The 11,462-nt window shown below is 58.5% G+C and overlaps 3 protein-coding genes across 3 annotated transcripts in view; 1 reads left to right on the forward strand and 2 right to left on the reverse strand.

Annotated features, from left to right (window-relative positions):
* Positions 1 to 732: 732 nt before the first annotated feature.
* On the reverse strand, positions 733 to 2,262 carry ACA1_272080 (uncharacterized protein; the record flags this gene model as incomplete). The annotated part of the gene is made up of 6 exons (XM_004353695.1): positions 733 to 804; positions 981 to 1,352; positions 1,464 to 1,648; positions 1,760 to 2,054; positions 2,095 to 2,110; positions 2,165 to 2,262. The coding sequence occupies 6 exons, from the start codon at positions 2,260 to 2,262 to the stop codon at positions 733 to 735; spliced, it is 1,038 nt and encodes a 345-aa protein (XP_004353747.1).
* A 317-nt stretch (positions 2,263 to 2,579) lies between these two features.
* ACA1_272090 (Ras subfamily protein) lies at positions 2,580 to 7,595 on the reverse strand (the record flags this gene model as incomplete). Its single annotated transcript, XM_004353696.1, has 19 exons — positions 2,580 to 2,885; positions 2,978 to 3,156; positions 3,310 to 3,403; positions 3,532 to 3,604; positions 3,690 to 3,742; positions 3,818 to 4,197; positions 4,265 to 4,314; positions 4,386 to 4,582; positions 4,737 to 5,311; positions 5,408 to 5,707; positions 5,774 to 6,036; positions 6,168 to 6,234; positions 6,354 to 6,494; positions 6,596 to 6,719; positions 6,897 to 6,963; positions 7,060 to 7,209; positions 7,290 to 7,308; positions 7,385 to 7,459; positions 7,568 to 7,595. The coding sequence occupies 19 exons, from the start codon at positions 7,593 to 7,595 to the stop codon at positions 2,580 to 2,582; spliced, it is 3,141 nt and encodes a 1,046-aa protein (XP_004353748.1).
* A 3,006-nt stretch (positions 7,596 to 10,601) lies between these two features.
* The window catches only part of ACA1_272100 (uncharacterized protein), a gene marked incomplete at both ends in the record, with an annotated part of 4,735 nt that continues 3,874 nt past the window's right edge, over positions 10,602 to 11,462 (forward strand). Inside the window, one exon of the mRNA XM_004353697.1 lies at positions 10,602 to 11,354. Within this exon, the coding sequence (XP_004353749.1) occupies positions 10,602 to 11,354 (753 nt within the window). The remainder of the gene's footprint in view (positions 11,355 to 11,462) is intronic.

The raw sequence follows: 11,462 nt of genomic DNA on the forward strand, positions 1-11,462 counted from the left end.
TACGTTAAACCCTAACCCTAACCCTAACCCTAACCCTAACCCTAACCCTAACCTAACCCTAACCCTAACCCTAACCCTAACCCTAACCCTAACCCTAACCCTAACCCTAACCCTAACCCTAACCCTAACCCTAACCCTAACCCTAACCCTAACCCTAAACCCTAAAACCCAGAGACCTTTACAAAAATGGCAGGTTTTATCCGAGCAAAAACCAATTAACAGTGAAATTAAAGCACTTTCCCATTCCTAGTAAACAAGAGAAAACCCTACGATCACCTAACGCACCTGGAGCCAAGAACATGGGCAACTGTTTCTAAGCAGAAAAGACAACATAACAGCCTTCCTTCTTCTTTCACACAGCACCCAAACAAGCCAACAACTCAGACTTGCGCAATAGCTCCTGTTGCCTGCATGACCCAAAAAGTGGGCTCAACGTCTTGAACACAGCCATGATTGTCTCGGGGCTGTGTTTTGAACGATGCAAGACTTCCCTCGAGGGGTTGACAAAGCGCTCCCACTTGCAGGTCGAGTTCCATGCAGTAGGCGATCATCCTATGTGACTCGGGTAGAACCACTCTCCCGTGGGTGCTGTCCTTGTCCTTGTCAGGGTGGCTGACAAGTTTGGTCGGCGATGAGCGGCGAGATCAGAGGTGGCTGGGCTACAGCCTTTGGCAGTAACCACATTGATTGACTTCTGGACCTGCTTCTTCTTTTCTGTCCAGACCACGCAGATCATCGGGCCGCCTTCCTTCCATATCCACCCTGCTGTTGGCCAGCCTCAGGCGAGTCGCTGCTGAACGCATGCTGTCGTGTGCAGGCCAAAAGAACAGAGCGGGGCGCAAAAGGTTAACCCAGTTCACCGTCATGGGCATGTTGTGGTCAATTCTTATAAGAAATGCTTGTACCTCCGCCAAGGAGGGGCAGCATGGTGCAAAGGATACGCTGTGAACGAACGTACTGCCCCCAACGGATCAACAAACGTTTCGCCAGCGCTTGGACATCATGCTGTAGATGCTGCGGGCTTCAACGCGTTCGCCATCGTCGAAGCAGTCCCGGATGAGCAACATCACATGGCCGTAGCTCTCGGAGTCGAGGTTGGCGTTGACCATGAAGATCTCGTGCTCCTCCTCCATCGAGCCGGTGGCGAAGGGGATCCACGCCGGGTCCTCGGCCATGTCCAGCCACCCGCAGTGGCCGGGTCCGAAGATGTCCGCGTGCGTCATCGGCCCTCCTCGACCGTCGCCGACGTCAACGAGCGGGCACACGGTGAAGTTGTCCTCTTCGTTTTGGAGCCCATTGCAGAAGCGGTACAGCTGCCGCAGATCGTTCGGCAGGCGGACATGCTTTCCCAACTGCACGACACGATCACGCGCGTTTCACACACAGCACACACCACACGCATACAAGTATTGGCCACAAGTCAGGGAGTGAGATGGCGCGGATGGAGGAGAGGATGTACGCACGTTGGTGCGTAGCTGCTGCTCGAATTGATCGATGAGTCTCATCGGGAGAGGGTCGGCCACGGACTCGCAGACGCCGCCAATGCGCATCAGAAGCTTTTGGAATCCGGGGTTGACTTTGTACGGCTCAAAGTCGTACTCCTCTTCGGAGGACTCCTGGTCCGCTTCTTCTTCTTCTTCTTCTGACTCTGTTGTTGAAGGCCCTAGGGTGAGCTAACTCTGAGAGTCGCAAACTTAGAGCCCTTAAGGGTTGAGGGCAACTAACTAAGCAACTAACTAACTAACCAATGGAGCTGCACCTTCACCGTCGCTTTCTTCATCCTCCTCGTCATCGTCTCCGCTTGCTTCCACTGTCCCATCTGTGTCGCTAGCTTCGTCTTCGCTCTCCTGCTGCTTCTTCGAAGAACGCTTGGCGTTGGCCGGCTGCTTTATCCTGGCCTTCTTCTTTTGCTCTTCCTTTCCCCTCTCATCGCCCTCCTCGTCTTCTTCATTTTCACTGTCATCTTCTTTGGGCGAGCCAGAGTCGGAGTCGGAGTCGAGGTGGTCGATCACGCGCTGAACGAGCTCGGCCTTCCTGCCGGACACGGGGAGGCCCTGCTCACGGAGGAACGCGCGCAGCTCCGTCACGATGTACCTGTGGCGGTGTCCTCCTGCGGGTGAGCGCCGGCGGAAAAAAAAACCCCTGAACTAAGAGCGAAGAGAACCATGTGTGGACGTCGTCAAAGGAGACTCCCTCCTCGAGCGCGGGCTTTGTGTCGCACACTGGCTTCTTCTTTTGAGCCTTGGCAGCAACGCGTGGCATCTTTCTCGTTTTTGGTTTAGTCGCGTGTGTGGTGTTGCCGCAGCGCGGTGTCGCGTTTGTTTGGCGCCAAAAAGCAGACCACGCAGCTCACACTCGGATTGGCTGAGGCAAAATTTTTGTCTGTTGCGGCAGCCTCACCCAATCACGGAGGCGGCAAGCTTCAAGGGGGGGGGGAGAAATCTGCATGGCAGAAGGAGCAAGGCACGGCCAACATCAGAATTCTGCCCCTTTTCCTGCGCACCAATTAAGGGAACATCAATACCATTGGTGATTACCAACAACAACAACAACATGCTGTCTGGCGTAGCTGCCTTACACTACACGTGCAAGCTTGGTGGAGGGACAAAGAGAAATCCCTTCTGGCATTGTGCAACCTGCTTGCGGCGCTCCTCCCACCCTTTGATCAGCTGTTGGGCCGTGGCTTCATCCAACTCGATCCGGTCCTCCTTGTGGCCACTGCTGCTTTCGGCTTCAGCTTCGGAAGCGGTGGCCTCCTGTGGCACCACGCCTTGGAGCACCTTGAGAGCGGCGGGGAAGTGCTCATCGTGGATCTTTTCAAAGTTGTCCGACATGACCGCCACGCACTTGTTGCGCAGGTCCGTCGCGTTGTAGAGTTGCGCCATCTGATGGGAGTCGTGTGTTGTTGGTTATGTGTGTGTCGAGTTGTGTCGGGTCAATGTACTAGCGTGTCGTGTGTACGTGAGGAGGTACGTACCATGTGGAGGAATACCACGTTGTCGACGTCAACGAAGGGCAGCAGTTGGCCCAGTACGAGCTCCTTGAGATGTTCGTGGTGGTATTCGTCGCTGATGGCCACCACCTCCAGCAGGACGTCACCAGCCGACAGCGGAGACGCCACCCTGAACTGCCCATCGCACCACCCAACCAACGTCGCTGCACCGCACAAACGCAGACATAAATCAATATCAATATCTTGTGTAAATGTAAAGGTCAAGGTCAAGGTAAATAAAAAAATAATTATAATAATTATATAATTATTATATAATAATTATATAATTTAATATTAATATGCATGTAGGAGGAAACCATTGTCAGAGGCGTCCAGGTGGGGCAACTGGTCATAGTAGAGGTAGTGCAGGAATGCCGCGAATGCTGCACAGCTGTGGTCGGGCACCGGGATCTGCGCGGGCCACAAAGTGAAACTGATCAGTTCGCCGCGGCAGCCGACACGACAATACAGTTGCTGATGATTGATCATCAAAAGTAAATAATAAATAGAACTACAAATAAGTAAAATGAACCATGTACCTCCTTGGTGTATCGCTCCATGTAACCAGTGAAGGAGATGCGGAAGTGTTGTGACCGACCCATCAGCACCGCCCTGGGTGTGAGCGAATCGTGCCTTTGTTAGAGAGTGCATGTACACACACGGTTTGTGCGCACGGTGGCATGCACATCATACGTACCGGTAACAGAATATGCGTTGACCCTCCACCACAAACGCCAAGTCGCTCTCCGCCTAGAAACGTGGTAAGTCGACACAGGTGTGTGCGCATGTGTGCAGAGTGTGCAGAGTGTGCAGAGCGTGGCTTACCTCGATGCCCAGCCGAGGCAGGAACGCTTTAGTCCGATCAGGCTGCGCCTCGGCGACTGCTCTGTCGCCACCTTCCTGTTCCTTGGACGTTTCGGTGGTCGCACCATGCTCGCTCTCGTCCGCCTTGGCCACCTCCTTGGCCTTGGAGGTCTCGATCTCTGGTTCTTCAGTCTTCGGCGTAGCCGTCGCCTTCTCTTTCCCGTTGGCCAGCAGGCCGGGCTTGTTCTGCTCGTCGGCCTCGGACGCATACTCTCGCTTGATGACGCCGGTCTCGATCAGGATCTCGCGGAGCTCGTCGGAGAGCACCACCTGCGCGACGGCGTGGATGTCGCGCCCGATGTGCTTCTCGGCCTCTCGGCCGTAGGCCAGCGCGGCCACGACTGTCGCATAGCATTTTCTTCTTATTAATCTTCAACTCATCATAAGAATCGTAAGAATTAAACGTACGCTGTTCCACAGCGGCAGTTACGAGGTTTGGGTGGTGCATGGCCTCATTACTGCGCGCACAAGTCTGATCATCAGCAACGACACGCGCATACAACACGTGCGTGTCGTGCGAGGGTCGTACTAGTGCTTGTTGGCCTTGGACCACTTGCACAGGTTGTCGGCCAGGTCGATGAAGAAGGTCGGCAGATGCTTCCTGGTGAGGGTGGTGGGCTTGCCGGTCGCATGTTTGATCAGCTCCTCCCTGAGCTCCGGCAGGAACTCCTTCAGCGACGACAGGCCCGTCTTCATGTAGGACCGGAAGTATTTTGCCTGCTCATCCTGCACACTCACACCAGAATTCCATGTCATTGTCATCAACCGCACACACGAACACACACGCGCACACACACACGACACAACACACACACACACACACCACACAACACACACGACACACGACACACGACACACGACACACGACACACGCACGTACAGGAGACTGCGCGCGACGCTTCTTTTCCTTCTTCCGTAGGTTGAGCGTATGCTCCAAATTCTTGGTCTTCTTTTCGGCAGCGGCCGGCGCCTCGTCACCCTCGGAGGCGGTCGCCCCAGCGTCACCGTCTCCGTCGGCGGCGGCGGTCACAGCGCCGCCACACTGCCGGGCGTCGAGCAGGGCCGCGAGCGGGTCGAGCAGCAACTCCCACTGGACCAGCAGCCGCGTGACGTACTCAGCGCTGGCCTGCTCCGTCTCGCCTTCGTGCGCCGTGCGCGCCAGATGCAGGTCGACCAGCGCCAGGCTCAGGCGGAGGAACACAGCGTCGGCCCGGTCGACGATCAGGGTCGTCAGCATGCGCATCACGTCGGCGCCCATCAACCCCCGCACGTCGGCGAGCAGCTTGACGAACCGGACCATCTCGAACACGAACCGGACGCCGTGCCGGGCAAGCAGCTCCAGGAAGCGGGCGAAGTAGGCGCTGGCGGGGGTCGCGCTGGAGGCCTTGACCGCTTCCCACTCCTCGAAGAACGGGGCGACCACGCTCATTACCTGGTCCATCGCCTTGCCACACTCTTTGTGTCGACAAAATGCCAAGTATGTGCAACTAAGTGGTTACAATGCAACGAACGATGGAATGTGTGGCACGCGGAGAAAAAAGTGACAGGTACCGCTGAGTAGGTTGAGGGCGGCGAGGCGCTGGTCGAGGAACTCTTGCAGGGCGGAAATCTCGTAGGCAGCGGCGAAGGCGTGCATGTGCTGCAAGAGCGCACAGAGGTGGGCGGCGCCGGCGGTCGACACGCCCTGGGCCATCACGCGCTGCAGGAGGGGCATGATTGCGGCGACGGACTCAGGGCCGACCGTGGCCGTAGAGGCGACGTCGACGGGATCGAGAATGATCGAGTACGGCCTTTTGGATTTGTACACTCGACGCACCAGCTTCCACGCCCTGCGCATTCCCTCTGCGTCCGCTGGGCACCTGAATCAGCTTCACACCTCATCGCAACGCACGCACACGACCGCACACGCATGCTTACCAGATTTGCTGCTGCTGTCGGCGGCTTCGGGAGCCTTCGGGGCGTCGCTGGTGCCGCCGATGCTCCGGTAGAGTTCGGCGATGACGGCCTGGCCCTGCGGCTCGAGGAAGGAGGGCAGGGCGAGTGTCGACGAGTAGAAGTAGCCCAGCAGGAACTGCAGCACGGCGGGGCTCACGTGCGACAGGGTGACCGCCGGCAGCTCATCGGCCGCCTGGCCCACCCCGCAAGCGCCAGCGCTCTGCTTGGCCTGGGCAAACAGCTCCCTGGATTTGAATTGAAGAAGAGTCGCGGTTGGTCGGACGATGTCATCTACGGATTCAGATATGACTTATATAAAAAGAGAGAGAGCGAGAGATAAAAGTAAAATAGCAAGCATACGTGTTGGCAAATGTACCGAAGTTTTGGCGACTGCCGGCCGATGATCATTGAGTGTCCAAATATCGGACCTGAGACGGCGCCCTCTGCCATCCGTCACTACAAGGTCAGATCTTGTCGTGTGTGCGTGCGTGTGCGTGCGTGTGTGTGCGTGTGTGTGTCAAGTGCCTTGTCTTGCGTGTCGTGCGTCGTGGGGTATAGGTACGATGGTCGATAAAAATCCGAATATCGGCGGAGGAGGGCTCGTTCACCAGGGCCAGCATGTCCTGTTGCCAGGTCGAGTTCTTGTTAGCCTCCGTTTTCTTGGTGGCCGGTTCCTCCTTCTCCTTTGCAGTCGCAAGTGCCACTTCGCACACACCACCGCACACGCACCCGCACCCGCACACGCACACAGTGTGGTTGAGATCAGTGAAATGATTACAGCACCACTGGGTAGTACGATTGTACCGCGCGCAGCCTCCATGTCGTACAACAGGTGTGCGAAGATGTGGTCAACGCTCTCCTTGGCCGTGGCTTCGACGTAGGGCACGTTCCAGCGCCGGGCCATCGCGATCGCCTCGGCAGACTCAACCTGGCGGTGATCCACGTCATCACTGTCTCGAGACAGAGAGAGAGAGAGAGTCATATCAGGACAAATGACACTCGTCGCGTTGTGTGTCATGTTGCGTGTTGCGTGTGTTGCGTCGCATGTCGCATTGTGCGGTGCGCCGTGCGTGGGAACAGCATGCCATTTGTTGCCAACAAGCACAGCACAGAAGGGCAAGCCGTCCTTCACGCGGACGATCTGCTCGAAGAACGCCTCCGTGTCATTGAAGCTGTGGCCAGAGCAGCACATGCGAGCACGCGTCAGGCAAGACAACGGCAACGTACCCACGCACACACCCACACGCCCACACGTTCTCTATTATAACCTGCTACGGGAGTCCAATCCGAACACGATGATGAAGCCGTTGTGGGTGCGCATCCACTGGTCGCGCATGGCCGAGAACTCCTCCATGCCCGCCGTGTCGAGCATGTCGGCCATCACCACCTTGTCGCCAAGAGCGAACTGTTTCCGGTATCTGCGCAGTTCTCAGAGGAACCAATAAAATTTAAATAATAGATAATTAATAATTAATGAATGAGGGTGGTGGCGACGTACGAGTCTTCGATGGTGGGGTCTTGGGGCGAGAGCAGCACAGGTCAGTCCTCCTCCTTTGACCGAAAGGATGTAATGGCGGTGGGGGAGGCACGCACCATATTCGGACACATAGTTGCCGGTGACGAACTGAAGCACAATGGCTGACTTGCCCACCCCTCCTGGCCCGCCGACTGTAAAGAAGTGGAAAAAAAAGAATGGCGAGTCAATTCTTGAGATTGGCTCTGCCAGCTACTCCTCCGGCAAGAACATAAGGCCACAAAAAGGAGGCACGCGCGTACTGGCGATCTTGTAATCTTTCGTGGCCATGGTCTTGTTTGGCCGTTTTTTTGTTTTTTTTTTTTTTTTTTAATTTGGTGCTTTCTTCTTCTTGCCACACATGGGGCAATAACAATAAAAAGAAAAAGAAAAAGAAAAAGAAAGCCAGGTTGTCGCGTAAATACAAAAAGAAAAAGATCATAAAATTCTCAAGGGAAAGTGCGAAGATGGAAGGGCGAAGGGCCTGTATGGGGCGCCCCTCTCCACCTATGGCCCTGCACTCCCAGCGCGTGCCCTTCCACCAGCAGGAAAGCAAAACGCAGTGAGGGTTTAATAATAATACTTCAATGTTGAGAAAACAACAAAGAGCCCTCCTAGGTCTACCCGAGCAGCTTCTTTCAGTTTTATCTTCCACCAATTTTTTTTGTCAGCCAATTGGATGACTGAACACCTGCCCAGCAACATGCGGGGTGTGATGGCCCGCTGACAACACAATCAGGACACAAGGAAGCTGAGTGAACAAGAGGAGCGAGGATGTTTGGGAGGAAGAAAAAAGATAAAAAGCAGCAGGCGGTGGCTGCTGGGCATGTGGACCCAAACTCCAAAGCAAGTGCATCCCCACCACCAAGTAGTACTACTCCCCCCCTCCACTCGGCCACCACTCCACCAACGTTCAGCAACTCCTCCCCGTTGACAACGACGACGACGACGACACCAACGACACCAACAACGCGAAAAAACTGAGCATCAAGCAGAAGCTCGAGGCCTTCTTCGGGTCACGTGAGAAGGACCTTTCTTCCTTCCTCGCCCAAAATGGATCGCATGTCGCCCCCTCTTCGTCGTCTTCGTCTTCGTCGTCATCCACCTTAGTTTTTACCTCCGGCAGCAGCAGCAGCAGCAACCCGACTGCTTCCCCGCCACGTGTGGAAGGAGGAAGGGGAGCGGCCCCTCCCGTTCCTCCTGCCCTGCCTGCTCTGCCCTCTCTTCCCCCGCTCCCCGCTGTCCCACCACAGCTTCCGCGTCCTCGGCCCCTCACCGCTCAGTTCTCACACCAGCCGCCGCAGCGCCCTGCGACACCGCCACTTTCGCCACTGCCGCTACCTACCGTGGTCCCCCTCGCCACCACCACTGCCGCCAATACAACAGCAACAGCAGCAGCAGCACCTGTGCCACCGCCTCCGCCACCACCACACCAGCCACCACGAACCACCCCCACACTTCCTCTCGTCGTGCCGCACGCTCTTCCCAAAGCTGCTGATGCTGCTGCTGCCGGTGGCGGCGGGCCACTACGGCTGCCCTTTGCTGCTCTCCCTTCTCCCGCCAACAACACCGCCACCACCTGCGTACCCCTCCGCTTTCCTTCCCGCGGTGGAGAGGAGGAAGCCTCTGCCCGCGATGGCGAGCTGGCGCCTGAAGCTGGACCGCCGCCGGCACTACCGACGCGCGATGACGCTTCACCTCGCGACCTGCCGAGCCTGCCTCCACTCCCCCCAGCTCGAGATGACGACGACGACAACAGAGTTCTTCTGATGTCTCCCTCACCTTGGCCGCAACTGCCTCCGCTTCCTCCCCTTGGCAGCGGCGATGAGGCGCGCCACTCGGCCGGGGTGGAGGCCGAGGCACCTATCCCTATGCCTCACCGCCCTCCCACCCCGCCCCCACGCACTGAAGGTCACCACCACCACCACCCGTGCGAAGACGTCCCATTACCACCACTGCCATCTCGGGTGCCTCCCCCGCCTCCGCCAAGGGCCGACGACGATCGGGCGCCTGCATCATCACCACCGGAGCTCCCGTGGACGCCTCCTCCGATTCCTGCACAGCACCCGCCCGAGGCCTCTTCTCGCGAGCAAGGTGATGACGATGCGCTCTCGTCGGAGCCACTCCGCTCATCGCATCCTTCCCCTCGGGCTCCCTCCCCCTCGCCTTCGCCTCGATTCGCGGCCAATGCCGCCGCTTCGCCGCGAGGAGGAGGACCGCCGCCACTTCCGCCGCAGCAGCAACCAGCCTCCTCTTCGCCCGTGGCTTCGCCTCGACCGCCGTCCCCACCAAGTCGCGACTCCTCCCCGCGCACTCGCGACTCTTCCCCGCGCACTCGCGACGAGTTTCCGCCGCCTGCTGTGCTCGGCCGCGATGAGGATGTCGACGACTCGAGCGCTACGTTGCCCCCGCTGCCGCCGCCGCGTTTGTCACCACGCCTGCGGTCACACCGTGAAGAGGACGAGGCTCCCGAGGCCGATGCCCTGGAGCTGATGATGCCCTCACCTCGGCGTACGGGCAATGTCTCCGCCATCTCGCCTCCATCGCCTGAGATCCCGACGGCTGACGCCTGCCGCCTGCCGCCCCTCTCGCCTCGCATCCCTCCAGCTGCTTCAGCTTCTCCTCGACCCTTGCTTCCTCGAGCTTGCGACAGCCCTGTTGCATCGCCTCGCGGTCGCCCTGCCACTCCTTCTCCCCGCTGCCTTGGGCAGCGTGAAAATGATGGACCTCCTTCTGCACCGGTCGGAGACCTGGCCGAATCGCCGACCCCGGTTCTCTCGCCCCACGCGAATTCACCACCCGAGGTACACTCACACGACCTCTCCGCCCCTCTTGTCGGCTTGTGTCTCACCACCATCCACCACTCCGCCTCTTTTCTGACGGCTGTGCAGGGCCAGGAGGAGAGTACCGGTCCTATACCCTCGCCTCGTGAGGCGGCTGGTGAGCATGCAGCACCACAAGATGAGGACGCCCGAGAATCATCGCCCCGACCTGTCGCGGCGCTGGAGCTCGAGATCGCAGCGGGGGTCTCCCCCCGGCACGGAACGACTTCTCCCAGACCCAGCTCCGCACGCAGACTCCTGGCATCATCCCCTCCCGCGCGGTCGCCACGCTCATCGGATTGCTCGCCGTCTCCGTCCCCTCGCGCCACACCACGCCCTGCGGAGCCGCCCCACGACACGGAGAACGCCGCCGCCGACATCGACGACATCAACCCCGTTGTTCTCACCGATGTCTTGGAGGAACCTGAGCACGGAGGTGAGACGACCATAACCCCCCGAGAGCGAACAGCACGAGATGAGCGAAGAAGCGAATTCGTTGGTCGAGGCAGCGCCAACCCCAAGCGGTGTCGACGGTGGTGAGACTCTCGAGGCGGATCGAGATGAGGCGACGAAGATCATCGAGGAAGAATCGGAGCTCACAATGAAAGGAGACGGAGAACCAGAAGTGGCCTGCAACGTCGAGCCGCCCGTGCCTGCCCTGCAACCGTCCGAACCGGCCCAACCTGCCGGCCAGCAGGAAGCCGCACAGAAGGAGTCCACAAAGGAGAGCGAGGCTGCTGGGCAGCAAGCCACCGCGGAGGAGGAGTCCATAGTGGCGATCGACGTCGCCGCCGAACCCGCGTCGATCCGAGAGCCCATGGCAGCGGCGCCTGTCGCGGAGGCAGCCCTCTCTGAGGCTGCTGGGCAGGAAGCCGCCGCGGAGGAGTCCACAGTGGAGATCGAGGTCGCCGCCGAACCCGCGTCGATCCGAGAGCCCGTGGAAGCAGCGCCGGTCGTGGAGGCAGCCCTCTCTGAGGCTGCCGGGCAGCTGGGGGAGGAGGGAACGACTTCGCCGACCTCTGTGGAGATCGGAGTTACCCCTGCGGAAGCAGATGACCAGCCAAGGACTGAGGCCGAGGAGCTAAAGGGCAACCTTCTGTCGGCGGCGCTGTTGGGCGTGCCAACGCCGAGCGCAACCCTCACGCACTTGACCCGCGGAAGACCAGCCAGCATGAACAATCGCAAACGGCCAACCAGCTCCCGCCGAGCCAAGGCCCTGGGCATCACGGTACACTCCTTTCTCTCTGAATTCTTCCTATGTGTGCGTGTGTCTGTGTGTGTGTGTGTGTGTGTGTTCATCACTCATTGGCAAGTTGCTCGCCACACATCAGGTGGG

Source organism: Acanthamoeba castellanii (assembly GCF_000313135.1).
Source record: "Acanthamoeba castellanii str. Neff unplaced genomic scaffold scf7180000084772, whole genome shotgun sequence".
In the NCBI taxonomy this organism is placed as follows: Eukaryota; Discosea; order Longamoebia; family Acanthamoebidae; genus Acanthamoeba; species Acanthamoeba castellanii.